Source organism: Mesocricetus auratus, unplaced genomic scaffold (genome assembly GCF_017639785.1).
Source record: "Mesocricetus auratus isolate SY011 unplaced genomic scaffold, BCM_Maur_2.0 Super-Scaffold_100010, whole genome shotgun sequence".
Classification (NCBI taxonomy): domain Eukaryota; kingdom Metazoa; phylum Chordata; class Mammalia; order Rodentia; family Cricetidae; genus Mesocricetus; species Mesocricetus auratus.
In genome coordinates, this window is record NW_024429194.1 from 75,453,802 (window position 1) to 75,467,645 (window position 13,844).

General features: G+C 40.8%; 1 protein-coding gene across 1 annotated transcript in view; it reads left to right on the forward strand.

Moving 5' to 3' along the window:
- Positions 1 to 7,011: 7,011 nt before the first annotated feature.
- Positions 7,012 to 13,844, forward strand: part of Syt10 (synaptotagmin 10) — a 60,158-nt gene continuing 53,325 nt past the window's right edge. Inside the window, exon 1 of the mRNA XM_005067116.4 lies at positions 7,012 to 7,328. Coding sequence (XP_005067173.1) covers positions 7,178 to 7,328 — 151 coding nt within the window. The 5' untranslated portion in view covers positions 7,012 to 7,177. The remainder of the gene's footprint in view (positions 7,329 to 13,844) is intronic.

Genomic DNA, 13,844 nt, shown 5'->3' on the forward strand with positions numbered 1-13,844 from the left:
TAAACCCTTGTCCTGACAACCACAAGCAAATAAGAACAGCAAACGATGAACTCAGAGATGGAATTGCCCAGCTCTGGGTACACATAAACAATCTAAATCTCTCAAGGAACCTTAGGGCTAAAAAACTAGACTCCAAATCCAAGCCAATATCAAAATAAATGACTTACAACACAAATTAGTCTCAGGCTCTAAGAGTCTTGGCAATTAAAGTAAGGACAGTTATTGGGAACTATTCAATAGTGTAACTTGGGATGGAGGACCCTGGTGAGACTCAGGGCATTGAACTCTCAGATTATCATAGGTTTATTTTGACTGAAAATGTGATGGATGCATTCACATTTTCCTCCTCTGCAGCACTGCCCTCTCCAACCTTGCCTTGGGGAAATTAATCTTCCATTGCTTGTGAAATCAGCAATGACATTTGTCTAAAGGAGACACCCAGGAAGACCGTGTTGATGTTCCTCGTGGCCTATGCATCTGCACCTCTAGACATAGAACCACACTCAAGGCTGTGGTGATAGTTTTTTTATGATTTATTAAAGCCACTGGAGATCAAAATAGCAAAGCAGTCATACTGGTTAGCCATAGAAGCCGGGCACACACCTTTAATCCCAGGACTCAGGATTAAGAGGTAGACGGATCTCTGTTAGTTCAAAGCCACACTGACTACACAGAATTAATCCAGTCCTAAAAGAAACAGCTCACACAAAGATGACCTCAACACCAGGCATCACACGCCTTTAATCCCAGCACTAGAGAGGTGGAGACTGGAGTGATATGGCTAGGCAGAGAAGGAATAAAAGGCAGGAGACAGGATCTGAGAGCTTTTTGCCTCTGAGGATTCTTGGGGACAGGATTGCCATTTCAACTGGGTAGAGGTAAGATCTACTGGCTTGGCTGCTTTGCTTCTCTGATCTTCACCTGAAGCTTGAACCCCAATATCTGTCTATGGGTACTTTATTTTTCATGTTACACAAGTCTCAATATGCTACTAGAGAGGAGAAACTTAGTGTAACCCTTAAGAACTTCCTGATTTTTCTAATTCATTCCAGTGCAAGTCTGAAAATAATGTGGGGAGTAGATTTTTAACAGTGTGGAATAGTGGTAAAAGGAACTTAAAAGTTCATTAGGCATAGTTTATCAGTGTGGATATAATAAGAAGGTTAGGTAAATACATATTTTGTTCTTTTCTTTATGCACCTAACAAAATCAAATCACTACTCTGTTATGATACCTTACTAGAAACCTATGCCTAAAACCATAGGATTACATAGGAATTATGTAAACTGAGTTTTGCCAGTTTGTAAAACTGCTACCCCTTATCTTGGAAAAGCAAACACCAGAAACTGCCTGATGCAGAACTTATCAAAGCTTCTAAGGCAAAGGTCCAAATGCAGATCCTGTTTCTGTCTTCTAGATATGACTAGACTGATACACTCATGAACACAGCAGTTGTGGTTGCCTGAACAAGACCTGCACAAGATCCAGCCAGCCAACATTCTAACACAACGGAGGGAGGAGGCGTTTGCGATCCCCTCCCTTTGCTGAGAAGCTGATGGCTTCTGGGAGAGAACGAGACATTTTAAGTGAAGGGCCCTTGGTAAATCAACCATGTGTGTTGATCTTCATCACCAGGAGTATATCATCAACACAAACTGGACTTGGTGGCTTATTCTCTTAAGCTTAAAAAGAGGATCCACAGGAAGGAGGAGGTTGTGAGTATGGTCAGAATACACTATATGAAATTCTCAAAGAATAAAAGAATGTTTTAAACAAACCATTATGAGTTGTGCATAGAATGTAGAAAAGGAAAACTTAAGACAAAATTAAACTCTTGACTCTGATATTTCTTCTAATCACCCTCTTATTTCCCATCATGGGGGTGGGATCAAGTAATAGTCAGAAGTTTAATGTTGAGAATTATTCCCATATATCTCTTATTTTATGACTCTTCCTCCTTGAGGCTTGGAAAGGGCTTGAAAATGAGAAAAGAAGGAAATAGAAGAGGCTTGAGCAAATGGGGGTTGGAGGAAGATTACAACATTGAATGCTCAAAATTACCTCTAGGGATTTCTCTTGGACTCTTCTTTCCCAAACCAGTTTCTTTTATACACCATACAGAAGCCACTGAAAAGAAGTGACAGAGGTCATTAGAAGGAATGGTTTTTCACTGTTGTTGTTGTTGTCATTGTTGTTTGACAGTATCTCATTATGTAGCCTTGACTGGCTTGGAATGCACAGATATGAGTGCCACTATGTTAAGCATAAGCAGCATTCTTAAGATAATGGTGTTGAGTAATGTACTTGTTGTAACAAACAGTGCTTGACGACTGTCACCCTAAACAGTTCACTACAGGATTTCCTTCACTATGTGTGTGGATCAGAACATGAAGGCATGTCTATACAGCTGCATTTACTTTTTAAGCCAAAATAATTGGCAGGAAATAACAATACTAAATACTACAAAATTAATTTCTTATCATCTTAGCCTTTAACACTGTGGCAGAAGGGGTGTGGACCTTGAATGTAGTAAGTTCACCAAACTCCTACTGAGCTATTAACAAACAATAGGTAACAATGTTTCCATTTATTTACTATGAATGATTTGTGGAAAAGGCCAAACAACCAAGAGAAAAGACAGAACATTATAGCATTCATTTTAAATGGAAAAAAAAATAATAGCTTCAGTCTAGAAATAGGCCTTGTGAAAACATATTTGGGAAATGCTTAAGTAATGGACATCTACTAGGGCACCTATGAGATTCCTTATATTGGGCATTTGATTAGATCGATGGTACACATATGTAAAGATATGTCAAATGGTGTAAGCTAAATATGTGAGGTTTGTTATGTAATATGCAGAAAAATATCTGCTAAGTTATAAAAGTCATCTCAAAATTAACAGACCTGTCAACTGTAGAGAATCTAATAGGTGCCACAATTAAGGAATGCACATTAAGGTCTCTATGACTTATTAGTCACTAGTATCGTGAATCAATAAAAATAACTATTGTAAAGTTAAAAAAAAGAATAGCTTCAAACAAATGAATGGCCATCTGAAGCAACAGTTCTCAGTTTGTGCTTCGAGACCCCTTGAGTATGGAGCGACCCTTTCACAGGGGTCGTCTGAGACCATTGGAAGATATTTATATTAAGATTCATAACAGTAGCAAGATTACAGCTATGAAGTAACAACGATTTTATGGTTGGGGGGATCACCACAACCCGAGGAAGCATATCAAGTCACAGCACTAGAAAAGTTTAGAACCACTGAGAAGTTTGCCCAGGTTACAAAAACACCAATGAGAGGAGAGGAGCAATGGGCCAGAACACTGTAAACAAATACTTTCAGAATGTGTTTACTTAATACTAAAGCAGGAATCAATCATAAGAGGGTTATTAGAGGGATCTGCATTGCTACTTAAGCAAGTGGAGTCTGTAAGTGGTATAAAAAACAAATTACTCATCTGTTCTTCCACATAGCATTTTGCTCAACTAATGCTTTCAAATGTGAACAATGCACTGCTCACTGTTCTGCCCAAACTATAGACAAATGGAGGGCAAGGATGATTGGAAAATGCTCTACTAGAATGTGTTACTTAACTTTCAGCATACTGTAGATAGTATTTTTAAACTAGCAGTTAAATTATTTTTTATTTCCATTTAGAAACCACCACTCATTATGCAATAAAGAAAAAAATCAAACTGAAGCCTGCAGATTTTAGTGTCTCTTAATCCATGGTAAAATTAGTCTCAGACCACCCAATTTTCCTATGAATCAGGTAAAAATGATTCAACTAATGAATAGTTACAACATTGAATAACCTAGTACTTACCATGAGCTTTACCATATTGTCCATCCAACAGACACGAACCAAGGATTGACTAGTTTAAAATAAAATTATTCATTTTACCAGAATGGGCAAACAAACATGTTGTCCATTTTCAGAAATTATGTCTCCCTTGCCTAATAACAGATAATCAAATCCTCGGGTTACAATATGGGAACAAACCACATAAAAGTGTGGGTTTTTCCTTCTATTTTCCTTTTATTGAAACAGATTTCTTATTCATATAATATATTCTGATTAGGGTTTTATCTCCCCCAACTCCTTCCAGATTCTCCTCACCTCACATACAAATCCACACCCTTTCTTTCTCTCACTTGTCAGAAAACAAACAGGCATCTAAAAACAAATAGTAAAGTAAGAGATTAAAGAGTGGATGGAATATGACAAAACAAGCAGAAGGAAAACAGTGGATGAAAAACACTTATAGATGCAGAGACATACACATAACTCTCCGTAAAACACAAAACCATAAGCCATAACACATACACGAAGGAACTATTAGATTAAAACAAAAAGTCCTGAGACAAAGAACCTCCAAAAAATGCCATTGAGTTGGTTTTGTGCTGACCATCTACTGCTGGACTTGTGGCCTAGCCTTCAGAGCGGTTTGTTTCCCTAGTGAGACTGTTGGAGAAAACAATTTTCATTTGCAAACAGTTACCTATTGGGGATAGCTTCTGGGTAATGGATGGGAGTTTGTGTCTACTTCTCTGCTTAGCACTAGGACCTCCAGTGTGGCCCAGACCTGTGAAGGCCCTCTTGGTGCGGCCACCCTCTCTGTGAATTCATATGTGTGTTGGTCACTGTTGCCAGAGAGCCTTGTTTCCTTGGCATCCTCCATCCACTTCTGGCTCTTACAATCTGCCTCCTTTTCTGCAGGGTTCCCTGAGGCCTGAAAGAAGGGATTTGATGGAAATATCCTCTACAGGACTGGATGTGCCAAAGTCCCTCACTCTAAGTATATTGTCTGACTGAATCTTTTATTTATTCCCATCTACTGCAGGAGGAAGCTTCTCTGATGATGGCTGAGCAAGGAGACACTTGTCTATGTGTATAGCAGAATGTCATTAGGATTACCTAGTCTATCTAGTCACAGTTCTTGACCACCCAAGCACCATTGTGTCAGAGTTCCATCGCCTGGAGTAGGATGTACAGTCAATCAGATAGTGGTTGGTTATTCCCACAGCTTCTGAACCGCTACTGTTCCTGTGTATGTTGTAGGCAGGTCACAACTGCAGATGAAAGGGTTTGTAGCTGTGTTGGAGTTTACCTTTCTCTTTGGAAGCATGCAAAGTACCTTCTAATACCATAGGGGTGAAAGCCCTATGTAGGCAATAGCTCCACTTCTCCATGTTCAATGAGTTGTGTAGGTGTTGTCTGTATCAACAGGGCTTTGCTGTCAGCTAGTGGAGAGCCACAATAACCTTGGCAAGATCTTGGACTGTTTGGGAGCTTCCATGGGGCCCCTTTGGACAACAATTCTATTAAATGTAACTTATTCCTGGAATTGGAGGCTTCATTTGGCGATAAGGGATGTTCAGATGGGACTCTGTTTCCTCCATTATTAGTAGATTTCAGTTAGATCACTTTCATATATGTACATATTTTAGAAGCTTCTACTGTATTAAGTTTTTATATGACCCCTCAAATGACTCTTAGTTTTAAGTGTCCCTCCTGGTATTTCCTCTCTCTTTTGATAGTCTATTCTAGTACCCCTCCCTTGTGGTGATTTGAATGAGATTGGCCGCCACAGGCTCATAGATTTGAATACCTAGTCACTAGGAAGTGGCACTAATTGAACGGATTAGGCGTGCCTGGTAGGGAGTTTTTGTCAGGTATGGCCATTGGGGTTCCTTCGGTAGAAAGTGTTCCTTAGTATTGGGGGCTGATTCACTAGAAGTAGTGAGGTTGAGAGGGCTCCTTGAAGGGAGGAAAGCTGGGTCTGCTGTCAGGATCTAACTAGTCCCCTGGGGATAAGGAGTGTGTGGAGCAGAAGGTGAGGTCCTAGCAGGTGGACTGTTTCAGGTCTGGGGTGAGTCTGGGTAATCAGATTTGGAGGACAGAAGAAATTGAAGATTGCCTCCCTGATTCCCCCGCTGGTGCAGCCAGCCATAGGGCTCCCAGGGAGAGAACCTGAGACTGTGGGAGAAGCTCTGCATTGTCCCTCTCTGAATGGGACAGAGTGGGAGGTGAGGCAGCAGCAGGCGGTCTCGGGATAAGACTGGGGAACTGGAATTGGTGGAGGGAGGGAAGAGTGAAAATCGTCTACCTGACTCACTGGCCGGCGTGAAAATGGCTTTTAAAGTAGGTAGTTGCGTTTATAACAGCCTGTGGCAACTGTTTCTAATTTTATTTTGTGTCTTTAGCTTCATTAGTGGCTTACACCCATTTGAATTAGAGAATTTCAAACACGAGGGTTCATAATGCGCCAGCGAAAGCCTTTTGTTCTAAACAGGCTGAGAAAAAGACATCAAACATCAAAACAATTTCTTTACAACTAAGCGCGAGCCTGCAGCAGACTGTACTTAACCTAAACCCCCACCCTGCTCCTTTTTACACGGAAGTCATGTTAAGCGACTAACAGAAGAGAAAGGAAGATCAAGCCGCGCCTTCCAATCACCAGTTACGGTTTTAATAAATAAAACCCTGACGGGTGGCGTGTTTCGTTCTCTCATCTACCTGAGAGGGTTAAATGCAATGAATTAAAAATGCCACGTTCACAGCACAGGGTAAACCAGCTTCGGAGGAACTAAATTGCTCTGCTGAAGTGCTCTCACTTAGGATGCTCCCTATCCCTAAGTCATCCTTGTTCCAAGTCGTTTGAAAACAAATTTTAAACAAGTGTCACTCTGATTTGCATGGACCTGTCCTCTGATTACTCTTGTAATATATATTCAGCTGGTCTGGAATGGGGAACGGCTTTAAAAAAATTTTTAAAGAGATCCAGAATCTGCTAGAGACCAGGGAAAGTTGGATTGAAAGGTGGAGATGACAAGAGGCTAACTGGGCTTCAGGTGGGTGTGTGGGAGCCGCGGGAGGGCCAGGTCGCCTCTGCCCCCCGCTGCCCGCGCGAGCCTACGATTGGCCCTACCGCCTAGCACCCGGGAGACGCCACTCTGCGCGCCGCCGCCCCTCGCTCCCCGCCGGCTGGGCTCCGCGCGCCTCCGAGCGCTCGGAGGAGAGGAGAAGCGCAGACCAGGCAGCAGCGTCCTCCCGTCTGTGCGCGCCGCCCTCCTGCTCCCTCGCTCGCCATGGGGCCAACTCGCAACTCCTAGGGCTCAGCCTCAGGCCACGCGAAATCAGAGAAGCAGCAAGCAGAAGCCAAGATGAGTTTCCGCAAGGAGGATGGCGTGAGCAGCCTGTGCCAGAAGGCACTGCACATCATCACCGAGCTGTGCTTCGCGGGCCAGGTGGAGTGGGACAAGTGCTCGGGCATCTTTCCCGCCGATAGGGCGAGCCAGGGAGGAGGTGGCACAGGTAAGGGGATCGGGCCTGCGCTGCCCGGGACAAGGGTTATCTTAGGGGCAACCTTTCTAGCTGGCGCCTGTCTCACTGGCCGCAGCGACTAGCTTGTTTGGTTTGTCGCCAGCACCTGCTGGGTCACTGCTCCCGGGCGGCTCTCGCTCTCTCCCACCTGCTGCTCTGGCGCCCTAGGGACTCGTGTGCCCTGGTTTGTCCTACAGGTCGCCGCTGGACCACCCAGCCAAGCGTGAAAATCTGCGCTTGGCCTCAAGGAACCTGCTCTTAGAGGTCGGGTTGAGTGGGCCCTGAATGCCGAGAAGGTCCCTCAGCTCTAACTTTCTCGGATGCAACCTGTCGAGTTCTCCGAATCCTCCGAGGCCTTTCAGTAACGCATATGTAATTTTCTAGTGCTTCTTGGTAACGATGGCTAAAGGGTAGGGACACCCAGGTCACTTGTCAAGGAAAAGGAAAAGAGATTCTAAATCCTTTCCACACTACTTACTGGCGTCCAGAACCATGGAAGCAAATGGCAGCTGGGAAGAGATGTGACCAAATGACCCCAGCCAGGGTCACTTGATCGCATTCGGAAATGCACCGTTGCCTTACGTAGTCTTGTCGCATTCGCTTTGTTTTCTCCGGTCCTTTTGGTCTCCGGGCAAGGGTTTCTGACTTGAGGGGGAGGATAGCCAGGGCAACAGGTAAAGGCAACCACAAAGTCAGGCTCGGGAGAGACGAGGTGAAAGGAGAGCAGTTCTGCTCCACCATCCACCCTGAGGACTAGACAAAGGAAGGGAGCCTGTGGTGGAGTGGGAATGGGTTCGGTTTAGCTGGGACTTAGGGTTGTTTACAAGGACTGTCCCCAAGGTTTTCAAATGCTCTGTGGATGGCAACAGAAGCAAAGAGGGGGGTTGTCTGAGTCTGTCAGAACCAGGGATTCATGGAGCAGAATGATACATTATTGCTGCTGTCATTGTGATGGAAGCAGTCAGTTTTTGAATGTATAAACACAACCCAATGTCATTCCTGTTGTCCGGTGGGTGCAAGATTCTTGTGGGCAAATGAAACTGCAGAGTGGAAGAGGCCATTTAAACAGTGTGCTTGTGTATACGCGCGCACCTGTGTGTGTGTGTGTGTGTGTGTGTGTGTGTGTGTGTGTGTGTGTGTGTGATATGCTTGATGTGGTAAGGGTGTGATAAAAACCGAAGTGCTGGGACTGTAGAGACCTCTGGAAAGAACGTGAGTACGCTCTCCTGAAATGTCTTAAGTGACCATTAACCCAAGGCTCAGAGTGCAGGAAGCGAATTAAATCTAAGGACATACGTTTTGTTCACTAACATTTGACGCTGAAGGTATAGCTCCTAATTCTTCATCTTTCTTGGCCCTTGTGACCACACACTAAGTAGTTTCTTGACTCTCATTGGTTAGACATGTAGAAATTGCTTGACGATTGAAAACTAAAACAGGACTAGGTTCTAAACTGTCCAAAATGTGTGATTGTGTAAATTCAAGGTAAAACAGAGTTCTGGGATTTTCCTAATCACTATAGTGAATCATCTTAGTCCTAATGACTCTAAAACAACTGTGTGAGTATTTCCTTCTCTTTAAAAAACTATGTACTAATGATAGTCTAACATGGGAACACACAAAATAGTTCTCACTAGAGAGTAGTCCACAAACTGCATATGACATATGAAGACAAACAAGATTCTTTTGCTTTTTCCATTTGTAAATTGTAAAACAGTTGAAAACAAATTGCTCTGATTTTAAAGTAGCATTCCAATATTAGTGGATCATTGAAGCAGATCCAATGATTATTCACTAAGTGTTTAATTACATCAGCTAGGGACTCGGATGCACATTGTTCTATAGACTTATAGTATGTTCCCTTTATTATGGTTCCTACATAAAAGCACTTCCAAAAGTTGATATTGACTGAATGTAGGCAAGAGAACATTAATGACTTTCATTGATACAGTAGTGGTTCACTTTTAAAGAAACCAGTTCATGGCGTTAGTTTAACCTTACAGTAACAATCTTGAGATTTGAAATTACATCACTGTTCATTCCTTCACACAGTCATAGCAAGACAAAGATTCGCATAGTCCCAGATAAAGTCAGGACCACAGTAAGGATGTTAGAATTCGAGTATATCACTAAAACAGAGATGTGGTCCCTGAGGGTCCACAGTCCAGCCGACCAAGCTCAAGTATTGGTAAAATGTTGAGGATTTAGATTGTGGTGGCTAATGTTAATTACATTGCCCTTTTAAAACACTTTGTAAAAGTCACTCTATGAATCAACGTTACTAGTACTACAAAGTCCATCATGTGTAAGTTTTAGAAAATTAGATGTGGGAGTAGTTTAAAAAAAAAAAAAACACTGATCGATTGATTGTCTTCTTCCCCAAAATGGATATGGTATCCTACAAATTCATTTAGTGCACAGCATGACATAATTGAGAAAGCTTACAGGAAATGAAAAAAAATAGCTTAGTCTTGGGTCATATTTCTAAAATATACTGTAATAGTATATGTAATCATTTTAAAGTAGTTTTAGGCTCATTTCTGGACAATCTTCATTAATGTTTAGATGTTTATCAAGTTCAAGAAACTTGTATTGCTTGAAAGTCAGAGCTCCAAATCCACAGTTAATCCAGACCACTGAAGTTCACAGACACACTCACACCACAGCTGTGAATAGATAACCTTAATATAAATATTCTAATAGGTACTTAGCTCATCAGTGTTTCAGATTTGTTTTTGTGCAATTTCAACATGGGAATACAGATTCTAAAAAAATTGGACAAATTATTCCAAGTTCATTCTGTTCTTTAGATGCATATTATTGAGCAGACATTTAACAAAAATTTCCTTTCTAATCAATATGGATACAGTTAATGTGTATATTAAGTCCATAAATATATGGCTAGGAAAATCTGGGTATATTCTAAAGACTCAATAAATATTTGCTGATTGAGTAAAGTATCATATAGTAAATTACTGAATTTATTGAAATTCTAGCAAATTAGGACTCTCTGTATAAGAGAGATGTCCTTCGAGTTATAATATGGTTGTGCCCCAATTGGAAGCTGATAATAAAAGTCTAAAGTGCACTTACTAAACCCAGCCCACTGAGCTGAAAATGTGATCACTTATACTACATGCGCTCATATCATTTCTTCAGCCTGCAGCCAAGCATCACAAGAAGATTACGCCAATATCGCCAACTTAAGAAAAGGCCAGCATTCCAAATTCAAAATGTGGTCTCCACCTTATCTCTTGTACCATTATAAAATAAAAAGGTCATGAATCGGAGCCACTTGGTGGCAATTGTCTGTATTTTGAAAGCACAATAAGACTCTCTAGATTCGTGTTGATAAGATTAATGTGCACTTTAAATCACTAGAATATTGCGTCTTTGAAGACAGAGGTTTGTCTACTGTATCCTCCCCAGTGCTGGAAACATCCGGGGCGCAGACTAGAGACTTGATAGATAATTTGGTGAATGAACAAAATGGCTTCCTTAATGATCCCCAGTAGCAAAGAGAAGCATGTGACTTTAAGTAGAAAGCACTTGATGTAATAAAAACCCATCATTAAAACTTTTGATAGTTATTCCAGCTTAACCAGGAGTCATTATTTTGCAGATGCGAAAACAAGCTAAAAAGAGGTTACACTTTAATCAAAAATCATAACTAATTACTGATGAATATACTTAAGAGCCTCGGCCTTAAGTCGCAGCCCTTGTTAAATCTCAGCTGTTACAGCAAATACTGGCAAACATTGAATTTTAAGTATTTCTGTGCTGTTCTCTACATAGCATATGAGAAGGTACCAACAAAATACTCCCACTTACAATTAACTCAAACCCAGAACGTTTCTTTATGTTAGATTTCCCAACACCCAAATAGAACAAAAGTTATTCATTTGTCATGGTTGAACCTATGCATTCATGTGCACCTAAGTTTGCTTACCCATATTCTAGTCTAAATAGAAGTGCTATATAATAGCAGTGAGATTGTGTAAAAGATTACTATTATTATTATTATTATTATTATTATTATTATTTATGAATGGGTGTTTTTTCTGCATCTGTCTGCACACCATTTGTGGGCAGCACCCACAAAGGCCAGAATGTCAGCTCCCCTGGAACTGGAGTTACAACTGGAGTTACTATGCTATCAAACACTATGTGGGTGCTGGGAACTGAAGCTGGGTCCTCCACTGAGCATCTCCCCAACCCATTGTAAAGGATTCTTAGCATATTAAATGTGCGTAAAGTTGAATTCATACAATTTCACATATGGCTCTTTTCATGTGCTCATAGACAAATGTATAATGGAGAAAGATGTTAGAGCAAAATAAATTATTTTTTCTAATTTGCAATTATTTTTTAAAAAATCAGTAAAACTCTGATTAGTATATTTTCTTGCCAAATTTAGGAACTAACAGTCTATATTATTACTAAAATTAATTACTGTAAAACAATGAAAACAGTGTGACAATGAAAGAGCTCTAAATTCCTCTTCTCAAAGGTTGTGAAACATAGTTAATCTGTGCACCAAGGAGACTGGGACTCCCTGATAATGAGTATTTTAATAAAGGTCAGTAAATTATACTTTCTCATTTCTAACTTGTACAGTGTCGATTGTACTGACCAAGTTTACAGATTTAATCCCTGTATGAAGGTATAGTTTCTTATTACTAGCAATAGATTTCCTTTGCTTCATAGCATCAAATACATCATAAGGACTCCCTGAGCTGTGAAAACTGAGAGGAATATTGGTTCAGTGGACCGTCATGAAGCACTGCATGTACACATTCTATTACCTGTGTGCTCAATACAAAGTCAGCCCGGTAAGTCCACGGGCTCCACTCTAGCGGATGGAAATTACCTAGAGAACAAACTGTGTCTAGTTTGTACGGATTCCTTTCCTTGCCATTGCTCTTTGAAGAAGCAGTGTAGCAGCTGTCCGCATAGGCTTTACATAATGCTAGGTACTGCAGGAAATCTACAGATGACTTAAAGTGGTCTGAAGGATGTGTGCTGGTCTGGCAGTATTACCCCCGTTTTATGTAAGAGAATGGAGCAGCTGGAGAACCACTTCCACCCATTTCTGTGGAGTAGTTAACCCTCATCTGTCTCTCCACAGCCCCTCCTTCCTCTCCTCTGTGAAGTTGTGCTCTGATGGTATTGTAGTCAAAAGGATAGAGTCATCTGGGATAGATGAGAGAAAGGACCGTTTATTACATTATTGTTGAATAAAAAACATCACTGCCAGTTTTTTAACTGTTGTCCTCTCCTTGGTCTTCCCTTAGGCCCATTTCAGAACTCAGGGAATTATAGCAACAAAAGGCTAAATATTCTCAATCTTATTGCCGTTTATAATCTATTGCAGTGGAAGTTGTTAATACATCTGAAAGACAGTTTTAGGCTTGTGCTTCCATTAGAGTGTGTATTGAGTTCTTGCTGTGGGAAGTATGATGCACCATTATTTCATATGGCACCAAGAAAACTAAGAGAATGTTGTCAATAAATTGGGATTCAATGTTTTCTTTTTATATTTAATTTGATTAATTTTAAAATAATTGCTTTTATTTTTGAGCTTATAATACAATTAGATCATTTTCCCCTTCTCTTTCTTACCTCTAAACCAATAGTTCTCACCCTTCCTAATGCTGTGACCCTTTAATACTGTTCCTCACATTTTGGTGACCCCCAACCATAAAATTATTTTTATTTCGATTTCATAACTGTAATTTTGCTACTGTTATGAATCATAATGTAATAAATATGTTTTCTGATGGCCTTAGGCAACCCTCGTAGAAAGGTCCTTTGGCTCCAATGGGGTCACGACCAAAGGTTGAGAACCACTGCTCTAAACCTCCCCACATACTTCTCCTTGTGTTCTTTTAAATGCATGGCTTCTTTTTTTTTATTTGTCATTACATGTATATATGTACAGGTATATATACACATGTATATCCCAAGCAGAACCTGCCCAGTCTATATGTTATTTGTATGTATGTTTTCAGGCTGACCATTTGGTATAGCCTCTTGGTGTGCTATTCCCTGGAGAAGATTATTTCTCCCACTCCTGGAATTCTTCAGTTGACTGTAGTTCTTTTTGTAGAGATGAAGCCTCCTGGGCTTTTTCCTACCCACTTGGGCAGGTCCATTGTTGTTGTCTTTCTTCAGCTCATGTATAGGCTGTCAAGCTCGTGAGACTCTGTGGGTGTAGCTTCTGACATTCTGACGAGACACAGTCTCACCGCAAACTCCCAAATATTCTGCTCCTTCTTTTACAATGTTTCCTAAGCCATAGGTGTGAAAGTCCAGTGCTTTCTCATCACATGAAATTTTAATAGCATACATGTAGAAAGATGTCTTTTAAACTTAAACAGATTCTTTTTTAAAAACCATGTGCCACTTTCCTAAACACTGAAGAAAAAAATCCAAAAGAAATAAGTAGATTGAAGTAATTTTAAAACTTAACTTCTTTATATTTTCCTTTGCAGGGTTGGGTATTGA